This window comes from Vulpes lagopus, chromosome X, assembly GCF_018345385.1.
Source record: "Vulpes lagopus strain Blue_001 chromosome X, ASM1834538v1, whole genome shotgun sequence".
NCBI classification, from domain to species: Eukaryota; Metazoa; Chordata; class Mammalia; order Carnivora; family Canidae; genus Vulpes; species Vulpes lagopus.
The window spans coordinates 104062728-104085708 of NC_054848.1; the positions used below are offsets into that span (position 1 = coordinate 104062728).

The 22981-nt window shown below is 40.4% G+C and overlaps 1 protein-coding gene across 2 annotated transcripts in view; it reads right to left on the minus strand.

Moving 5' to 3' along the window:
• GPC4 (glypican 4) overlaps positions 1-22981 on the minus strand; it is a 109620-nt gene that overhangs the window by 14350 nt on the left and 72289 nt on the right. For both annotated transcript variants that reach the window (XM_041741629.1, XM_041741630.1), the window contains exons 2-3: positions 19440-19598; positions 5553-5944 (exon numbers count right to left, since the gene is read on the minus strand). In XM_041741629.1, the coding sequence (XP_041597563.1) occupies positions 5553-5944; positions 19440-19598 (551 nt within the window). The remainder of the gene's footprint in view (positions 1-5552; positions 5945-19439; positions 19599-22981) is intronic.

Genomic DNA, 22981 nt, shown 5'->3' on the forward strand with positions numbered 1-22981 from the left:
TTTTGGTAATTCCAAATGAGCCTTAAGCCACACTACAGTGATGGCAGTCAACATGCTGCACTGAAGTTAAAAACACATTTCCTTTTAGTTTATTCCAGTCCCTAACATACATTTGCTGCAACATTTTTTTGGTCTGCAAAGCCAATAGCACCAAACAAACAAAAAAGACCTAGATTTTATCTGTTGCTTGGTAACATAAGCACCCAATAAAAATAAAGGGAAATATTTCCCAAAATTATGGTAAAAGAAAAAAAGAGATAGGGAACCCAAACATGCTGTGAGATGTGATGAGTTTATTCAACAATTTCCTAGGTTTTTTTTTTTTTAAGATTTTATTTATTTGAGAGAGAGAAAAGGGGAGAGGGAGGGAGAAGTAGATTCCTCACCTAGCAGGGAGCCTGATGCAGGGCTCCATCCCAGGCCCAAGATCATGACCTGAGGCCAAGGCAGATGTTTAACCAACTGAGCCACCCAGGCGCCCCCACAACTTCCTAGTTTTGGATTCACTGAACACACCCAAAGGAGGATGAGATGTTCCTATTCCCCTCATAATAGGATTTTTAAGATCTAACAAAATATGTGGAACAAATCAGGGCCCATTAAGGAGTATTTGTTGATACGCTATAGATAAAACTAAAGCAGAGGGCTCAATTTTTGTCCTGAGAGCACTCCATCTCAAGTCCGTAACACTTCCCACTTCCTCCCCTACTTTCAGCTACAGTCCCACCGCTGCAATGCTAGTGTTTAAGGGTTGTGAATGAAAACAAATTCAGGGTTGAATAGATCTCTACACCTAGCTTTTTAAAAGCTTTTTGTATAGACATTTACACAATTTCCATTTATAATGATTCAGGAAATAGCAAAATAATTTGTGCAATACTCTTGCAGGTGTTGGGGCATTGTGAACACACAAAATCAAAAGGGGAGCAATGGAAATTGTTCTCAAGGCAGGACAACCATTTAGATATCACAAGGGTAAGGCACTGATTTCTAATTATAGCCCCTGGAGCTTGGGGGGGGGCTGTAGACACAGTCCCATTATGTCAGTGTTAATTGAAACCATGAGAATGCAAGTCTCTTTGGCATAGGAGCTAGTCGTTTTCATGGTGCATGTTACCACTTGTGCACTTCTCAAAGACCACAACAGACTTCACCCTTCCAGGCAAAACTGCTGCTAGAGCAGGTAAATAGGAAAGGCATCATGAGCCATGACAAGTAAAAGAAGGAATAAGTACTACAGAGAGGTATAGTGCCAGGGTGCTCTTGAACCATTTGTTACTAATTATAGGGACTTTTCTGAGTGGGAATTGTAAAGCTTAGTAAGCTGCCATCACTGGATGTCTGGGCCCAAAAATCTGAAGCAAGGCAAGTATACTTTGACTAAGAAGTGACTTTCTCTAAGCGTACTGGTGCTAATGGCCTTTAAAAGGCTTAGTGATAATCAAATCATTGCTCAACATTTTAACTACAATCCTTGGGTTGCAAAAGGAAGATGGAAAAATAGGGCAGCCACTTACAAAGAGAAAGTGGGAACATGTTTAAGTATGCAGTAACTAGCTCCCGAGACCACAGTGCTTTTCATATTTGACTTTCAGAGACATCTTTGTAGATGGGGTGGGTGAGGTGACTTTTTAAAATTAGGATATATAGGGATCCCTGGGTGGCGCAGCGGTTTGGCGCCTGCCTTTGGCCCAGGGCGCGATCCTGGAGACCCGGGATCGAATCCCACGTCGGGCTCCCGGTGCATGGAGCCTGCTTCTCCCTCTGCCTGTGTCTCTGCCTCTCTCTCTATCTCTCTGTGACTATCATAAATAAATAAAAAAATTAAAAAATAAAAATAAAAAATAAAATAAAATTAGGATATATATTTTCTACTCGGAATGATCTTTTCTAATCCCAAGGTAATTAATTCTACAAGACACCAAATGAAGAAATGTCTATTTCTTAGGTTGCTCTATTTCTACCTGCAGACAACACTTGGACAGCAAGTGGCAGTGGTGGGAGCCCAAGTTAAAAAACAGTGCTTGGCCACCCAAACTGGTAGAGAAGCTTACTTATTTTATTAATCAAATGTAGATTTTTTTTCTCAACATGTTCAATTTGAAATAAGGTTTTGATAGATCGTTTACTGTCTTTTCCATAGAACTACATCTTAAATTAATATCTTGGTTTATTTGGTAGCCATACTCCAAAAATGAATGTAATAAATGTTTTCTCAAATATCCAAGTATTCCTTGCATGCTTCTAAGTAGAAACATAATGACAAGAGATTTTTTTTGTGTGTGTTTTAACTACTTTAGAAATTGACTTGATGCCTGAGTATTGTTGAAGGGTTTGACTTCAAGTCAATCCTAAAGTCTAGAGGAAGCTCAGTAGGGAAGCAAAACATTATTAAAAAGTTTCCAATTACAAATTCAACTTTTAAAGTAGATAAGAGGATTTTTTAAAAAGATTTTATTTATTTATTCATGAGAGACAGACACAGAGAGAGAGGCAGAGACACAGGCAAAGGGAGAAGCAGGCTCCACACAGGGAGCCTGATGTGGGACCCGATCCCTGGGCCTCCCTATAAGAGGATTTTCAACTAAACAACTGACAAGTGATGTCTACTTACAGTAAATTAAGCCCTATAGCTGGGATTCTCATATAACTATGCAAGTATCTCTTACACAGATATGAAAAATTACAGTGAACGTAGAATACAGATCAATTCTGAAGCAAATTTAGGGTTAAATTTAGAAAGGAACTTTCTCAAACAATTTACCAATACTAAGGTAACACAGAAAATCTCTTGCTTAAAAGAATTCATACCAAAAGAAACACCAGAAATTGATTGTGACTCCTTTGTTTTGAGTCACATATTCTTTATTGTGTAGGTTAAGTGTGTTTGAATCTTCTATACAAAAGCCAACCTTATGGATTTCCCACCATGAATTTTAAGCACCAGGTCCAGAAGAAGAATGTGATACAGGGAAGCCACAACTGCTTCTTTATCCCTACCCTGGGAGGTGAGATGGGGTGCACAATGGCAAGCCTTCTAGCTCCTGACCTTCTAATCTGCAATGAAGGGTCTAATCACTTTGTTTCATCTACTGCCTTTCATGGTGGGTTGGAGGTTCTGGAATCTCCAACTCTAAGAGGGCTCCATCTAGCCAAGTGAGGCTAACCAGACCTCTGCCAGCTTGGTCCCTCTCCCCAATAAATGAAAGGGGTAATGGCTAATGTGAAGCAAACACTTTTCAGATGCTTCCAAAGAGCTTTCTACTTCTTGTCTTTCCTTTAACACCCACACACGCTCGTTCAAAGCACACAGCAGCACTTTTCTGCCTTTTCGGCTTAGGATGAACACAAGGACTTGTTGAAGGAGGGCAGATGTGTCAGGAGAGCTACAACATGAATAACTGCAAACTGGAGTAACTGTGCCTTGTTTTGGGACTGTGGCATGAGCATCTGCAAAACTCCTCATGGTTTCTCAGGCTGGCAGAAGTTCAGGAATCAGATTATTCCTTTAATTATAACCATTATCCCCCACTTGCTCCCTCATATGCCCTAACAAATGTTTGCAATTTATAAGGGAGAATATCAGCAGGATGAGGAGTGAACCAATACATGCTGGGAAGAACTGTTCCCTGAAAGTGTATGGCCTGGAGATGAGAGCATACACACCTGTAATAATGAAGGCAATCAGCAAAGCCTCCTATCACCAAACCCTAGCATGAAATGTCCTAGAAACACCTAATTTTCATGGTACACGATTCTTCAGAATCTTTTCTTCACTGGGTGAATGTACATTTCCTCTCTAACTTGGGTAATCCATGAATCCTAGTCTGCTCAGGACAGCCCTGGCTGCGTATTAAAAATTAGGAGCACATGTTGTCTGGGTATGACTGGTAATAAGCACCCCTTGGTCTAGATAATAAGCATCCTGGTTTGGACAATAAATTCTTTGGTCACTTGAACTCTAAATGAACTCTGATAGGTGATCATATTGATATTCCAGTTGTTTGTATGGCTGTTCAGTTTTTATTTTGACTACTCCCTTCTGTCCTCAAAACAACCAAATGATCTAAGTAGAAGCTGCTGCTGTCTTTATGTCTGCAGATTTTTTAGTAAATGGACAACAATTTGGCTTTTCCTTTGAGGGCAGAAATGTTACAGAACCAAGATCAGTCTTCCAAAGGTAACTTGCCCCAGATTATTGTTTCTTCATTGTTACTAAGTCATAGAAGAGTAGAGGTAGAAAGGCCTTCAAGAAGTCTTCAAATTTCATTTTTTTCTGGGGAAGAGGGGAGTGAAGGAGCCATAAAACCTTTCCCCCACCTTGAAATCTTGCTCAAAATTATATTTTGAGGGGCACCTGGGTGGCAATTCAGTGTCTGATTCTTGATTCTGGGTCAGGTCATGATCTCAGGGTCATGAGATCAAGCCCTGCATCGGGGTCCTCACTCAGCACAAAGCATACTTGAGATTCTCTCTCTCTCCCTCTGCTCCTTCTCCCATGCTCACTCGCACACACATGCTTTCTCTCTCTTAAAATAAATAAAATCTTTTTTAAAATAAACCTTTGAAAAGTGAGGAAAGCAAAGATTCTCTAGTGCAGCCAGGAGGTAAAGACACAAATGCAGAGTCACTTACTGGAAGACTCCTCATACCTCCCTTGCTGAGAGGGAGACTCAAGGAGGCCCCTGAAACACATCCTTAGCTTGTTTCAAAGGACACAGTCCAATTCCTTTAATGAACAAATGAGGAAAATGTGCCTCATTTCATATACTCTTGCCTACATTATTACAATTTCATTCTCTTTTGGTAATCCTGTAAACAAAGCCGTAAGTCAAGAGCAGGTGGCCCACACTGTCATAAAAAGCCTCTAAAGAGCTCTGAGTATGCCTTCAAATAAGGAAACACATCCTAATGCATGTTAAATACTGCTCTAGACTGTAACTAGTTAAGCCTAATCCTAGTCACTCAAAGCAACCAATGATGGAGCCTGTCTGTTTCTTTCCCTGGAGGGGAAGTAAAATGGGGGCTGAAAACAATATGGCAATATTAAACCCATTTTGAAAATTAAGGTTCCCAAGTAAACATACATCCTGCTTCTAAGAAAAGCTACCAAGGAAACCACTGGAAAGAATGACGTTATAAGATGATAGTCATCACAGCATGGTCTCTATATGGTGTATCTCCATCAGAACAGTGTGTGAGGGAAAAGGCTAAGAGAAAGAAGAGAGCACAGAAGAAAATGGTTATCAAGCCAGTGGAATTCTACTGATTTTCTAGCTCCCAAACTTTCTTTTTATTTACTTATTTGTGGGGGGGGGGGAGCATGAGAGAGCCAGCACACAAGTGGGACCGGCAGAGGGAGAGAGAGAACCCAAGCAGACTCCATACTGAGCTTGGAGCCTAACATGGGGCTCAAACTCTTGACCCTGAGATCATGACTTGAGCTGGAACCAGGAGTCAGACGCTCAACTTACTGCAGCCCCCAGGTGCCCTCCAAAACCTTCTTTTAAAATGAAACAACATAAAACAACACAGGATGCAAACACACTTACCACAGAGACTTTGCTCACTACGTCTCTTGCGACCGCTAAGCCTTGAGCAAAAGTACGGGCTGCTACAAATGCACGAGTAACCTGCAGCTTCAGTTTCCGAGGGACGTCTCCGAAGGGCTTCAGCTGCTCGGTGTACTTGCTCACACATTCCAGATACTCATCTGTAAAGTGGTACTGGGAGTTCACCAAGCGGAACATCCGCTCCAAAAGGCGAGCCCAGAAGTCACTTAGCATTTCTTCCAGGTTCACACTTCCTGCCACATAGTAGCGCTTCAGCTCCCCAAAGAGATCTTTGAACAGTTCAGAATTTTGCATGTATAGGCGGCCGTAGGTCTTCACAAACATGTCATTCAGAGATTTCTCTGCATTTTCCAGTAGTTCTTTGAAGAATTCTAAAAACAAAACAAAAAAAGAAAGCAAGGGTTTTCAGTAATTAACAGTGTTTTTCAGGTCAATTTGAAAACTGGGGGGAAAATGACAAAATGAAACTGGAAAACATGCTCATAGATGAGGTGGATTTCTTTTGGGGGGTGCGGATGTAGCACAACTGATCATTTATCAATGAAAGTAAATCAAGGTCACAAGTCACAAAGTCACTTACTTGTGTCTACATCTAAGATATGGGGAAAAATGATATCTTGGACCAACAACTTCTCAGGAGTCAATATAAAACATACACACACACTTCTCTCATTCAGTCACAAGGTAAATAAAGAACCAGATAAAAACGGGTACATGAAATCTAAAACATGAGGTTTGCCAGAACTTTCTACTACAAGAATCTAAACCAAAGCTAACTATGCCTTGTAAAGGCAATCTGACACCAGGACAGGTATTTTCAAAACACGTTGTTTAACTTGGACACAATTTTTTTTTCTTTTCTCCTTATATCTACATGACATGCAAGAACACTGCCTGAGGGGGATGCCTGGGTGGCTTAGCAGTTTGCCCTGCCTTTGGCCCAGGGCAAGATCCTGGAGTCCCAGGATGAGTCCTGCATGGGGCTCCCTGCATAGAGCCTGCTTCTCCCTCTGCCTGTGTCTCTGCCTCTCTCTCTCATGAATAAATAAATAAGATCTTAAAAAAAAAAAAAAGAACACTGCCTGGGAAATGCTGGAGGCCAAGAAACATAATGAAATACTCCAAAAGCTAGCACTCAGGTTTTCTGAAAATGGGTCCTCAGATGTTTCCCATGGCATTAGTACAAATTGGGGTATCCAAGTTAACCCTGGGTTCTTAAAAAGTTCATATGGTAACATCATGAGATTCTGTGGCGGGAGGGTGGGAGGAGGGAGAGAGACATGCAATGCCTAGCAGACTCAATTACAGATTTGGTAGATTTATAGGACAGCAGGGAAAATAACTCGAGAAAAATACATGAAGAATACCTGGTTATTCCAGGTATACTTTTTGGCTTGAGTGTTAAGAGATTTTAATCTCTTAAGTACAAAGGGCAAATTAGTTTCTCCTGAAGCTTTTCCTAGGCAGTTCAAAGAAGAAAAACGTTAGTGGTGTATCTATAACAATCATTCTTAAAGAATCTATGGCTGGTATAAAAATAAACACTTCATGATATCAAGTTTACAAGCAGGAAATGTAATAAATACCAAAGCAAAATATAAGGACCACATCAATTAAGAAAGTGCCTCCAAATGAACATGGAGCAGAAAAGAAAATCTGGTGCCTCCTTTGAAGCCAGAACATTAGCAATCTTCTCAAAATGCAATAGCCCAACAAAGCCATTATCTTCTCATACTGGGTGGGCAAATCAGAGGCTGAGAACTACTTCCAAATAGTTTCTCAAAACAAAACAAAACAAAACAAAAAAAACACACATAGTTTCTCAAAACCTACATTGGAAATACTGAAGCCTTTTGGAGGGGATGTGTGTGACTTTGTTTACTTCCAAGAGATACCTATGCCTCTGCTCATCACCACATGGGGGCTTGAGCCTCAAAGTCCACAGTCTTCTGGGTTTCAGCTTTTCAAACTGTGTTTTGTTCATGGGGTATTTTTGTGGGGAGAGGGGCTCTTTCCTTTTCCTTTGGTTGAGTTTCGCTTTTTATTTCCTGGGTGCTCTTCAAGGAGACAAAGGGAAATGGATTCCCTCTGAAGAGCTAAAAAGAAAGGGGAGTGCACAAGTCAACCTCTCACCTCCATTCCAAGCGCACAGCCTGGTATTTTTTACAGAAGTTTTCTGCCTGGAAGACCACTGGAAAGTACGCAAGGAGCTAGAGAACCATAGGAAAAACGTTACTCAAATCAGGTACCTGAGAGGCCTCTAATTCTCTCCAAAATCCCAAGTGATTCTCAAGTGTGGTCCCACGACAGGCAAACATCAACACCATGTTACCACATCACCAGGGCACTTGTTAGAAATGCAAGTTCCTGGGCCCCACCCTAAACCCACTGGATCAGAGATTCTGGGCATGGATCCTAGCCATCTGCAACTCTGTTTACCCTAATGTTTGAGAACCACTGCTCTAGCCAAGGAAACGTGTCTCATTTCACCCCTCAATAGCAATCAATACCAGCTCAGGGCTGTGCTAAATATGAAGCATACAGGTTAAACGTTTTAATTAGAATGTCTTTCCAATGAATTGGTTTTATTCCCATTTTTTCTCACATTCCTGGGTGTGATTTATGATGTTTTGGGGGTGGTGGTAAATTTTCTTGTGTGGGAGTCTCTCAACTAAGTGTCCAGATGCAGGCAGCACTTTTCTAGAATTCAAAGCTGGAGAGTCTTGGGGTAAGAAGAGACCTGGAAATGCCATCAGGTCCACTTCCAATGCCTTGCTTGAATCCCTAGCAAGTGCTGCTGGTTTATCAGGTACATAATAAACAAGGGAAGCTGAGTTGTATTAGTATGGGTCCAGTGGGTTACACATATAGCTCTCACATGCTGGGAAACTGAAGCCTGGTCCTTGAGATCAGTATGCAAGCCTTGTGTCAATCCAGTGCTATGAGTATTTCACGATCCAAAAGAGAAGATTCCAAAGGCAACCACAGGTCCTTCCCTCACATTGGATTTTTATTATATTGCTCATAAAACTGGCACACATCATTTAGTGTAGAAGTAGGATGTTGGAAATTATTAGACTTGTGCTTTGATGACTCATTTAATAAGTAACTGAATATTCACTTGTATTTCTAGTGAATGGCACCTTAGTTGTACAGATTTTATGGGTGGAGGCAGAGTGGCATTTCAGAGGTGTTTGAACTTAAAAACATCTATACAATGTCAGAGTTCATTGTTTAGGCTTCTAAGTGTTCCAAGTCAAAGAAATGCTAAGACACTCAACATTTTATGGGAAAAAAAATAAAAGTCTCAGACTTCCTCATTCAGATCAAGAACCTATGGGTTGGTGTCCCTGTATAATGTAGCTGCTCTGGAGCATAAGAGAAACAATCTAATTAAGAGGAGAACTGATTTCAAACCAGCATGCCCTCTGTCCAATACCACCATGGACCTTACTTTGTTTCCTAGGACTCAAATTCTGTCTAGGAAGGGTGTGTGTGTGTGTGTGTGTGTGTGTGTGTGTGTGTATGTGTGTACCTGTGCTGTGTGTGATGTTAATTTAAACTTTAAGAGATCAGTCTGGCGCTCCATACATACTAAATTCTAATTCCTTTCATTGTTCAGAAAATTGATTTCCTTTCTGACACTCTTTTAAAGACTCTTTAGTATGGCCATATAAGTTGCAAATATAAAGATTGATTGGGCTATACACAGAAATTCTACAAAATTGATGTATAACAAGTTAAAATCTGATAACTTAATCATTCTTAATGGATACACAATTTGACAGGTATGTACTGAGTGGCTATTATGGGCTCAAATCAAAGCACAGGTTTAGCACACGTCTTAACCTTCTCGCCCAATCAGACTATAATCAACATTTCCAATAAGACAAATTTTCTTCATCCAATTCACCTTTACTATACCACCAACCCTCTGCACATGGTTTTATGTGCACCAGAGATTTTTAAAGCATCTATAAAATCCTTAATTTTTCATTTCATATAGAAAGTTTTAAAGTATTCATCTCTTTCACCTATGGAAGTTGATGGAACAAAAGTCAAGGGATTCAAAAGACCTAAACACCCTTCTCTTTAGACTTATTCTTACTGACTCTGTTAAATGGGACTCTTCGACCTATGCCTTTTGCCTCAGAGACCTTATAAGGATGATGGACATAACTTAAATTCTAAAAGCCACTTCAATTAGGTCCAATATCAGCCAAAGCATAATAATTTGCTATAAGGAGAAAAAACAGGGGCTTTTACACCTGCCCCTCCTACAAACTAGTAGCTTCCCTATGTTCGTGTATAACTCTTGTGCATCCCCAGTCTTCCTTTTATTCCTAGGACACCTCCTTCTACAATGAGGAATAGAGCAAAATTAGACATTTGAGTCCTGGTCCACGGCCATTAATGGCAACTTCATTAATCACTGTAATGTTCATCTTCACTTTCTCCTCCATTATTCAGAATTCAGGATCAGGGTCAGATCTTAATTGCTGAAGAACAACTGTACAGGCCGGAGACACCTAGCAATCATTCCTTCTTAATCATTATACCTGAAGCCAATTATAAGATACTCAGTGGTGAAGAGAGGACCAGCCAGCACAGTGTAACCCAGGATTCCGCAATGATCAGAAGCTCCGTTAATTGGGAATTAGATCTCCCTTGTGGCAAAAACTTATATTCATGGAAAATGGTGGGAAGGGAATCTGTTTCAAGGGATGCTACCGGTGTCTGAAAGACAGAGTCAATGAGGTGATGGTTTAAAAGCATTTAAAATATGGTATCTGTGATCATGGTTTATTTCTCCTTCAACTTGCAGTTTGGAGGCTTGAGTGATTATGTTTCTAAGGATCAAGCAACTGCAACTCCCAGGGCTCATGGATGAGCACTTAACATGGGGGTGGAAACAGAAGCTACATCTCTAAACCAGTGTGACACAGTGGGGAAACCATGGGATCTCTCACTTACGAACTGTGTGACTTCAGATGGAAAGATCTAACCTGATTTTCTGTGGCCTCATCCATAACATGACGCCGTTACTACTCACCTTAGATGAATAATGCCCAGCACACCAAAGACACTCAACAAATGGACACTACTTGTAATAGGTAGTGTTCTTATTGTCACCTTTAGGGTTTCTTCCTATCTACAATCACTTTAAAAATCTCTTGAGGCTGGTTTTTATCTCTCCTAGCAGAGTCAAATATTATCCAGCTCAGGAACATAAATTAAGCCAAAGCTGCTAGAGATCAGTTAAGGAGACTCAAGGCCTTATAAAACTAGGAGCGATTTAGTCAAAGGAAATGCTTAACGGCTCTGGCTCCCAATGCTGTGTAATGTCCCAGACATCTACATGGGTGGGAGGGACCATTGAATGAAAGAAACCAAAGAGAGAAACCTCAACCCATGGAAGAGGTTTTATATCAGAAGAGAGTATCACACACTTCACGCAAAGATAAAACACAGATCAGGGTAAAGGATTAAGCAAAGAATTGGTGAAAGGAAAATTGAGAAGGAAGTGGCAGGACAATCCCCACCCAGCCCTCCCCACACATTTCACCTCCCAGAAGTCAGCTCAGAACAAGGGCTGAGCTAGGGGACTGAGTATTTCCCAGCTCTAAATGCGAATTATTCTTAATATCAATAATATCAGTTGAACATGGGAAAAACTAGAATGAGAGGTCACCTTTTCCATATAAACAGTTTCTACTCAAATATCCTGTCTTTTATAAAGAATGAAGAAGAACATCATTTCTTCTCTCCCCAGCCACTTGTCCTGCATCAACTAAACATTCAAAATTCTTGAAACAGGTCAAAAGGCCCCCAGTTCTGCTATTAAACACCATTAGTTACTCCATTATAAACAATTGGCTGGCTATTGATTAATGAGCTAGAAAACATTCTAGAACTAACCCACGACCTTAAGAGATTGGAAGTCCTTTCTTTTCAATCCCCTTGGCTATGTGCTATAAATTACCACCTTGTGTTTATAGTATTAGGAAGCTGCCTTTTACGTTGAAGGATTAATTTCCTCTTTACTGTATAGACTGTACTTCACAGCCCTGGCATGGTGTGTGAACATTAAGTTACCACCTCGACAAAATTCCTGAGAAAAGAAGCCTCCTTGAAAGTGCTACAAATCATACTTTTCACACTGTTAAGAAAACTCAAAGAGTTATATTCACCCATTCATCCAAGAGCATGCATTTAATCAAGAACAGCGAGAATAAGCATCGATAAGTATAAGAGAAAAAGGAAATTAAACGAACATCTTACTGACTGAAACGAAACTGAAACTTTGGTCTCTGAAGATCTCTTCCCTCTGTCTTGCTTTTTTGGTAAGGTCTATTTAAGTTTTCAGCAGGCATTTTCCTCTATCTTGGCAAAATCTTACTCCTCAAAAGTGCCTGCTAGGGCATGGTGTACTAAAAGGACACACACTCAATTAATGTTCATCGACCGATAGCACATCAACAGACCTCCCCTAGGATGACAGAACAATTACCAATCATAGCCCTTAAGGGCTGTGAACATATGAAAAGGTGCTAGGGATCCTACCAAAATAGGCACAACCCTTTTTCTGCAAGGTTCATTTTCATAGTTAATCCATTTTGAATGCTAAAGCTCCTTGTGTTCTCTCTCATGGCTCCCGTCTCATGCTATTGTAGCCAGAGACATGGCTAAATACTCTAAGTCTTCCACTGGACACCATTCCTTCCACAGGAAGAGGACACCTGGCTCCAGCTAGCCAATTCCCTTTAATACACCTATGCCTTCTCATTCCAGTGCCTGAAGAAGGCTGAGGGGATGGTTTAAGCAAGCCAGGAGGCTGGAGCAGCCGTCCCAAGTGTTCCATATAATAACTCTATGTGGTTCTATTCTGTGGCCTCATAAACAAACCTTATAATACAGTTTAGGTGCTCATGACTTAGTGGCAAGAGAAAAATCAGGACATAAAGTATCAATAATCTGTTAAGACTCAAATTTACATCTACATGCACAAAAAAGATAAGGCAAATATGATGCTGATGTAAATACAACAGGTGTCGGGCAGCTCACGTGGCTCAGCGGTTTGGTGCTGCCTTCAGCCCAGGGCCTGATCCTGGAGACCCAGGATCGAGTCCCACATCGGGCTCCCTGCATGGAGCCTGCTTCTCCCTCTGCCTGTGTCTCTGCCTCTCTCTCTGTCTCTCTCTCTGTCTCTCTCATGAATAAATAAATAAAATCTTAAAGAAAAAATACAACGGGTGTCAGGGACATAGAGTAATTATTTTTCAGTAGGTGTTTCTCACTTTTGTCTACCCAAATTTTTCGGTAACATCAGAAAAATACTATACCTTCATTGTACTCAAAAAGTACTTTATTTCCCTTTATTCTATTCATTTAACTTAATTGCTGAAGGTTTCCATGCATTTTTCTACTGTCTACAAATGGTCTACAGTGACCACTGTGATACTTTTTTGGGGGGAACCCCAAATATTTTCTTAAAACACCACCAAAACAGTTACGTTTTTCATAAAAAATACAATTTCTTTTCCTATCAAGTATCCCTTTTCAAGCTGTAGCAATCTAAAAAGTATGGAGAGATATAAAGAAAATAGAACCAAATTGTCGATTACCCCATCACTAAAAAACAGCCACAACAGTTTATCAAATTCCCTATGTTTTTCCTATGAAGATATGTATTGTTACAGGCTTAAGATCATACCATATCTGTACCTGTTCTCAGGTAACACCGTATAGTTAGCATTTCCTATGGGTATGAGATTCTTTGGTAATGCCATTTATAATAACTGCATATATATGACACCATATGCACAGACCGGGATCATTATGAGACATTTAAGACCAATTTCCTATTTTTCATTATTGTAAATAATGCTGTGATGGACACCCCTGAATATAAACCTGTATACAGATCTTTCTTTCCTTGAGATAAATATCTGAAAGCAGAATTACTAAATCAAAGGCTATGAGAGTGTCTTTCAAAATTTCTGACCCACCGAACTCCAGGAAAGGTTGTGCCCATGTAGTGCTCTCCCTGAGGCATATTTATTACAACAGTTTCAATTGCTTTGCTAATTCTTTCAAGGGGAAGCAGGTGGAGAAAGGCCTGGCCTGGCTGGAGAATTCTCCCTATCACTGGGGACGCAGTGCAGGATCGAATATGCCCTTTTCTTTGCCTGGACGGACAGATACACAGAAAGAGGGTGGGCAGAGAGAAACAACAGCTTTCTGGACTCACGGGCTCAAAGTGCAATGAACCAACAAAATAGATAAAAAGCAGTTCAGTCGAAGCTCTTCCATTGACTCACTTGCTGCTTCTTGCTGATGCCACGCCTTCTTAAGAAGTCAAAGCTAACAGCAGAGGCCCACAGAGCCAAGTACCAGGGGCTCTGGGCTCCCTGGAAGTTGCACAAGCATTTTCAATCCGCAGAGATAGCCAATGCTAGAGCCACAATTGGTCACACTTCAGATAACAACTCAAAAGGCAGAAAACCTTTGTCAATACAAAAATGGGTGTGTTTTGTCTGAGCTCTTGATTTGATTACAGTAAGCTGCCAGTGGCTCTTTTTCACCAAGTTTCACAGAGATTATAAAAGACTTAGCAAAATGTCTGGCCTTGTAGTCCCCTTCACACGGAAGGAAAAGAAAACAGAATTATAAAGAAAAGAGTAGTAGTGTCTTCTAAGGAAATCAAAGACCATTAGCATTATGATCTAGAAAGAGCGCTGCATTCGCAGGATGGCGAGAAGGCCTCATGTCTTTCTTTGTAGTTCTGTAGCTACTCATCCTGTGAAATGTTGTCCACTGCACTAGAGCAGAGGTTTTAAAAAAGCAATGCATTTTTTTGAATGTCTGAATGGATCAATTCTAAGGTGAGGATTAAAAAGCAACCCTACGACATATGTAGGTTATACCCTTCTATGACACATTTATTTGGAGTATTTTTTTGACATAAAAAACTCCCCCAGGGGTCTTTAGGGGGTCTTCAGTAAGTCAGTCAATATGGACACGCAAAGGACAAGAATAAAACCATGTAGTTGAAAAAACAGTGAAGGTCAGAGGTATTTGCCTTTTAAAGCCAGCTTCCTCCCACTGAGGTCACTGTGTTCATGGGCCTGCGAATTCTAATGCCATCAACTCCCTGCACCTCCACACTGGTTTCTCAACTGGCCTAACGAAGGGATGGCCAGTGTGAACTCTGGGAAACTTCCAGTCAGTGATTAAAACACAGATTTGGCAAAATCTGCAGAGTGCGACACGTCCTGCCTTCGTGAAATGATAGAAAACAAGGGGGCTGAGGGCTTCAGGGAAGGGTGGCCACTTTGATTTACACTTGGCCTGTGCAGATAGATGGGACAGACAATTATTTCTTTTATGTGCGTTTTAAGCTAATTCAGAAAATTTCTACTATTCTTTGAGTTAACAAGCCTCGGGCTCATGGGAGGGTTTTCAAAGACCTGGGGAAAGTAGTGGAGTTAAGAAATGATAGCAGGAAAATAGAGGGTACCAGACAGGCGGCTAATTAACATCTTGTAAGACCTTTCACTAAAGCAGCTGGTCTAGTCACATGTTTAGAAGATTCACAGAATTTTTAGAATTGAAAGGGTCTTTAGAGAGCATCTAGCTCAACCCCCTCATTTTATGGATGGGAAAACTGAGACCCAGTTAATTGCCCCAGGTCACAGTGGGTTCACAGCAGAATCAGGCTGACAATTCACTGTGCTCTGCCTCCCGAAGTTACTACATTTGCTCCCTACGCTGATGAATTAACAGAGTTTCTGCAGTGGACTAGCATCAAGACAACATCTCTATTCCCTTAAGATTTAACATGCAAACTATTTGATTTTGGAAGTTAAGCAAAAATAAATTTTCAAACTTGTTACATCGGCTTTACTATGTGATTCAGAGATATATTTAACATGGCAGCTCTAATCTTCTTAATCTATTTGGGTTGTTTGATTGAACTATGCTTCTTTTAAAAACAACTAGTCTCTCACAAAACATGACATTTTGGGGTGGGCCTTTATGTTGTGGTCCCTAAACACGGATTATGCCCCACTTCTATTATTTCTATTCCTTTGCCTGGCAATTCTTTCTAAGCCCCCTGAACTGAGCATCTGATTAGCATATTCATGAGATAACTGATTCAGCTATGTTAATTAGCAGTTCTACTTCAAAAAAAAAAAATTTTTTTTTTTCCCAGAACTCACCAAGAGGGGGAGCAGCTAGCTCTGCCACTATCACTTTCTAGCTCCAGGTCTCTAGCCTAGGATAGTATATTTGTACATTTCTGGTACAGATCCTCAGTTAAAGAATGGGCAAGGGAGATTACAGTGTAGAAAAATAAAGAGGTGAGACCTTAAAGTCAGACGTACAAGTTTAAAAATGAGAATCCTGAGAATTTTGGTGTGGAGGGGTAGTGCCTAAGGAAGTATACTTAATGTACTTTCTCCAGGTCTGTAAATACACACATGTACACAGTTTACAATAAAAAAAAATGGGTTTACAGACTGTATAATCTCTTTAGATGGGCAAACAATAAAAAATTAAACATGTAGAACAAAAGGCCTTTAAAGATAAGGGAACTGGCTCCGAAACACCACGACTGGCATTTGAACTCTGGAGCTCCCTGAGGAAGAATGATAGAAAACCTGAGGCAATGTGATGATTTCTAGTTAATGAAGGCTGACCCCCTAAAAGCCTACAACCTTATTTTTGTTGAAAAGTTTATAACTTTAATAAGCAGGGTACCTGGGTAGCTCAGTTGGTTAAGCATTTACCTTCGGCTTGGGTCATGATCCTGGGATAGGGCCCCCGTGTGTGTGTGTGTGTGTGTGTGTGTGTGTGTGTGTGTGTGTGTGTAGATCTCTTGCTTGTGGGGGGGTCTGCTTCCCCCCCTCTGCCCCTGCCCCTCCCCCTCTGCTCATGAGCTTATGCAAGAGGACACATGCACATGCCCTCTCTCTCAAATAAATAAATAAATAATCTCAAACAAAAAGTTTATAACAAATTAACTGTTCCAGCCTTAGAAAGAAGTGTTCTCTCAGAAATGGGACTAAAGTTCTGATGGTAGAGGAAGGTGCCTGGGCTCAGGGTTACCACTTTAAATTTACACTGTAAGCTTGGAGATGGCAAAAGAGGCTCCTTTGACATTGCCTGACCTTATAGGTTCCCATGTGTCCCTCTGTTATTTCCTCAGGATTTGTCATCAGCCTTTTTCCTGCCACCTTGGACACCCCATCATGGTTCTCCAGCTGCCATCTTGTTGCTCTGCCCAATCTCTTCCCTTCCATTCACATCAATAACCTCAGGCTTGTCCTTTGTAATGGCTTGGACAATTCTTTGACCGAAGCACCCTGCTGCCCTTGGATTTCGGGGCATGAAGACAGCACATAAACAATTTCACTCAACATCCTCTTTAGGCCTGAGGCACATTGGTGGGTCCTAATGGCCATCCTTAAAAATCAGTCAACAAATGCAGTACCCACTTGAGGATTATGGTTTGTTGGATACCAGTCAACTGAAGTTTTAACCATACAAACACATTTAATTATCTCAGAAAACCTAGCTTGGAGGAAATAGGCAACGTATCCCAGAGCTCTGTTCTGATCTCCACACCAAACACATTTAAGCTACTACTCCTTCAAAAGAAATGTAATCTATATTTAAAAAAAAAAGAAAGAAAGAAATGTAATCTGTGCTCAGTACCTTTGTTGTCTATGCCATATTTTAATTTGAAGTCAGAAGAAATAAACTAAAGCTTTATAATCATTTCTCAGGACCAGTTTTGAAACCGATAAAGAAACAGTGTTAACACATTTATTGAATGTGAAACCTGGTAGGAAAGGGCCAGAGAAACGGTTTTTCCATACTTTTTAAAAAAACATATGTTAACACTTACTGATAGTGTTTCTCTGTATGGCTTTTTAAAAACTACACGCTGGAATCATACAAGTAATGCTATAAAACCATGGGGAGTGTGAAGGGAAAAGAATAGCTAAAGCAGCAGGCCTGCAGGCAAGAGACATCACTAACGTCTATGGGCTCCGTACCAGGAGGAGACCCGTCTAACAGGAAATGGGGTGACTTGGAGGTGGCAGAACCTGAAAACAGCTTTGTCTTCACTCCATCATGCTACCAACAGGCTAGCCATTTGTAAAGAGCAGGACTTTTTCCTCCTACATGCCCTTATTAAACCCCAAGAGGTTGTTTTCATGTGTTAGCATCTCAAGTTTTCTAAGATGGCCATCTAATTGTCTTTCTAAGTATCCTCTTCAAAGTCAAAGAAAATGCTGAGGTTACTGTCTTGAATAAGAAATGCCAGTCAAGCAAATACCAGTCTTTTCAATAATTAAGAGTTTAGTGACCAAGAGAGACAGAGGTGGCCTAATGATGTCTTTTGGCAATAACACCCATCTTCGAGGGATGTTACCATGTTGTTAAGTACTCTTTATAGTTACAGCATGTGTTGTGGGGTGGGGGTATAGACTAATAGACATACAGACATATAAAACATTTTCATCCACCCAGGAGAAGGAGGAGATAAATTCAAGATTGAACACAATATTGCATAGTAACTGGTGGTAAAATGGGTATGATAAATGACATGCTACAAAGAGAGAACTTTAGTTCAACTACATTACAAATTAAATATGCTCTCATGGTCTAGCCTGGGAACCGAACACTTATTAAATTGGTTCTAAGTTTCAAATAACAAATCTCAAAAGCCAACATTTGAAATACAACCTGTTCTTTAGCTGGGGACTGCCTTATCAGCTATATAAATCTAATTTAGTCCAACTTCTCACCATGGTAACAAGCCCTTTGCAGAAATACTCAAAGACATTTCACATCTCGAAAATTTGCCTTGTACTTCACCACCACACATAATGTCAGGAAAAGCATGCTTCAAAGGTACTATGTAATTAGAATGGCCTTTAAAACAGGCACAAAGGAAATCATTCCTATTAAAATTAAATCTACTTCATAACACTCTTCAAACTGAGTGAAGAGCAACAGAGAAGAGAATCCTGAGGTGTTTGGAACCCAGACTCTAAAAGTCTGTTATCTGTAACATTGCTTCAGATAGGATTGAAGTGCTTCTCATTTGGCTTATCTTGGCCATTTCTTCACTATTAAAAGAAAGTGTTCATATGAGAATTCCTGTTTGGCACAGGGGATTGAAATGGGTTGGGTCATGGCTTTACATGGATAGACTAAGCCAAGGTACCAGCTAAGGGATGAAGCCCAGCTTAACGACAATTATAAATACAGGAGCTACTTCTGGGTCCCTGCTGCATACAAACTCAAGAGCTGAATTTTAATCCTATCCATGTTCTACAGGGCTCCTAGGAATTCTGGTTGTCTCTGGGGAATCCAGTTTGAAATTTAATTTGAAGTCCAGCATCTGCAGAATCTCTATGCTTATTCTAAGTTTTCAGATGCCTGCTTTTTATTAGGGAGATTTTTTTCCCCCAGTAACTTGCGTCAACAACACTATTTTGTGTTCACCCAAGAAAATAAATGAAAGCTTTTAAATTAAACTACTTTAATCTCTTTTTTGGCTCCTTGTGACCAGATTTCCATAATGCCTACCATACAGATTCTACTGTATCCAGAAGGATCCTAGCAATGAAGCTGGAAGGCTAACTTGCCCTTAGGGATCCAACAAGGAGAATGTCTTTTTTTTTTTTTTTTAAGGAGAATGTCTTCAGAGAAGACAAAGGAGCTGTGAAAAAGCAATTGTATGAACTGAGCGGTTACTGTAAAATGTGACTTGCATAAAAGGTGTAAAACAAAGTCAAGAACAAAGCACATACTGATGCTTCCTTGGACCAAAGTTCCAATACCTACCATCAAACTTCTTGTAACGGGAAGCAAAGATGGCTTGCAAGTGGTTACATTGTTCGCTGACCACACTTTTGAAATCATCTTTACTTTGCAGGCTGTATTTCTCCTCCATCTCCTGAGAGCAGCAGGTATAGCCCTGGGGACAGATCTTCAAATGATCACCTGGAAGATAAAATTGTACGACAATCAATCTCCATCATCATTCATCAGGTCTAAGAGGCAAGACTTTCGCTTAAGTGCACACACTTCAATTCCACCTGAGAGGTTCCCGCAAAAGCCTAGGTATCATGTGTATCTGAAAAGTTTTACTGAAACCAAAAAACATCGAGGCATCTGGCTGGCTCAATCGTGTAGAGCATGCGACTCATGAACTCAGGGTCCTGGGTTTGAGCCCCATGTTGAGGGTAGAATTTATTTAAGAAAATAAACTAAAAACATCCATTCCCTTATGGAAAAGCTAAAATAATAAAGCCACCTACAAAAGACAAAAGAACTTTCAAATCAAGAAGATTGCTATACCACAGGAGAATTGGTGTAATAATAAACAGTATTAACTGTTATTTTAGTATTATTATTATTTAGTATTGTTTATAAACAATAAACAATATCATTCAATGTCAACCCAAGGCTTTTTTTAAAAAAATAAATTAGTCAAGATTCTATGATAAATACTCTACAAATTAAGCAAATGAGACATAAGTTTTTCTAGCTTTTGGGAGTTGACATTCCAAGAGAGGGTACCCTTAATGAATAATGATTTATAAAATATATGACAGCCAAAGACTAAGCAAAGACACCAGAGGTAGTCATACTGTGGGGAAGCAAAGGAATAAGTGGATTTCAAGGAGTTGGTGGCCAAGAAGAAACAATGGGACTTCACATTGGATAACTTCAGGCTTTAAGTCACAAATGGTAATGGCAAATGACCCTCAAATTTCAGACTTTCTCATCCAGTATCTTCTGCAGTTAGACACTATTTTTGACCTTATGATACTGGGATATGTAGCCACTCATCCCAATATAGACTGATAGCTTCCAGTAAAGTTAATCTTTATGAAGTGATGTAGTCCTCAGAGTCAAGAGAAATGCTATAATATGCATCACTCCACAGCAGCTCAACCCATAAAGTATCTCCCTCCCCTACACCAACTACATTCTGCTTGTGGTTAGCACAGGAGGGTTAGGAGGGCTTTTTTTACTTTTAATAGATCCTGAATTCCACCCATACCTTGTTCCTCTTGCCACAGAACACAACTGTGCTTTGCAGAGACCATACCTCTCCTTCATAATGACTAGGAGATATGGTGCCACTGAAAACTGAACCCCAACAGTTATCTAGTTTTTACACATGTTTACAAGCATTCACTGCCATGGTTCCTCCTGCTATTGCTGTTCGTGTTCCATGTAAGATGAAAGGTCTGAAAACAAATCAAGATCGCAGGTACTCAGGAATTGAGTATGCTGAAGACATATGCACCTGTCAACCCAACCATAAGTACATACAATAAATAAAGGGCTGGAGACTGATGAGCCAACCAAACACCACCAATCATGGGAAATGAACTGAGCCATCATCTGGCCATTGCTGCTTCTTGGCTAAGTGTGCTTAGAAGAATAAATCTTGACCTAAGACAGATATCACAGTGGCTTTGGAGATGTGGGGTACAGCAGATAAAACAGAGGTAAGCAACTTAATTTGACTAAACTAGGGCTGTCAACAGCATGTATGCAAATCATTACATAATCTTATATATACCTGATCATTCTTCCTTCTTGGCAATTAAAAAGTAGGGAGAATGTTACTGCCACACAAAAAAGGGGGAATATGGTAATAAAGGACTATTGAGGGAAGGGAAGAAGGAAACAATCTTCAAATAACTTCCTCATCCAGAAAGAAACTGCTAAAAGTTTATTTAAGCATTTTGGAAACCCTTGGTCAGCAGACAAATCTAACCCAAAAAGGAATGGGGGTGGGTAAGATTGTGTATAAGAGTTTAGGAGCAAAAAAGGAAAAAAAAAGAGTTTAGGAGCTGTGAAGCTTCAGAGTATCTTAGATCTAATTAGCCAAAGAAGAAGGTTGCTAAGGCTCAGTTTTCTGCAAACATCTTTGTTACAACCAAAAACAAAACTCCCTCTTCACTGGCTTAACAAGTTCACAGCAGGACTTTGGTACCGAGACACATAATTAACAGAGAGCTATCCAGTTGTCTCCAGGTTTCAGGGTTGAGGATTTCCCCCAACATGGTCTTAACATGTGAACTAATACGAAGAACCCCAACTAATACAGCAATTGCTGTAGTTGCATTAAATAATCCATCACACTCACACCTCACATAGAAAATTAATTGGAATGCTCAGAGTGAGAGCTTAAGACACGCAGGGCTATTTAAATGACTTATAATAAGGGGGCAGCTACTTTTTAAGATTGTCACAGGCTAAAATTCATCACATGCTGGTTTTCGAATGCCTGCAAAGATTCCATTGGGGTATGCACAGAATCTCCAAGGCAAAACAATTCATGAGTTTGGAAAATAATTTATGTTCAGGGGCTACTTATTGGATGCTATCAAAATAGGCTTCTAAGTCCAAGGGAAAGCCCACCTTTTTTCTACCACCAATGCATACACACACAAACACACAACCTGAAGCCGGAAAATTTAGAGACAGCAGGAAAAAATAATTTTCTATACTTAAGAAGGTGCTAGACAAAAAAAGAAGGTGCTAGACATTGAGGGGTATAAACTGCCTGCCCCACAGAAATTTTACACTGAGACACCCTTCAAAAATGGGTAACAGCAATAAAATTTACCAGTAACCTGCTGAATGAAAACAGCACCATTTCCACTGACACATGAATACACTGGAGCATCAAAAAGGCCCAGCATATTGGGGCACCTGGGTGGCACCTGAATCTTGATTTCGGCTCAGGTCATGATCTCGGGGTCATGGGACTGCGCCCCATGCCAGGTTCTGTACTCTGCACATGTCAGCTTGTCCCCTTCCCTACCTCCGCTTGCTCTTGCATATGTGCATGCATGCTCTCATAAATAAATAAATCTTTAAACAAATAAATACATATACAAATGGCCCAGCATAGCCAGTGTACTGTCCGTTTCATAGCCACCAGGGGCCCCTGGCAGGACCTTATGGAGACCAGCTTATACCAGAACACTGAAGTACATATTTTTTGGCAATACCTAATTAAAAAATAATCCACTTTCATTTTAGAGAGAAGGTATTTCCAGGAAGACTTTGTCTAATAGTAAAAGGCTTGCCTTCTGTAAAGGACAACAACAGAGTTAAGGGCAGACACTTGGCTAATGCTTCTGCTGGCAAAGTCGTCTTCCTCTCTGTGCAAAGCAGCCCACTCCAACAGGCTACTTTTGCCCATGTAGCCTTGAATGTGCCACTTATTCTGTCTGCATTTCTAAAAAGCATTACTTGAAAATGTAATCTGACATCTTTGCCCAAAGCCCTGTCTGAGACACACACAGTCCAAGACGCACTTGTAAATTAAATCCCAAGACATGCATACGCTACTGGGG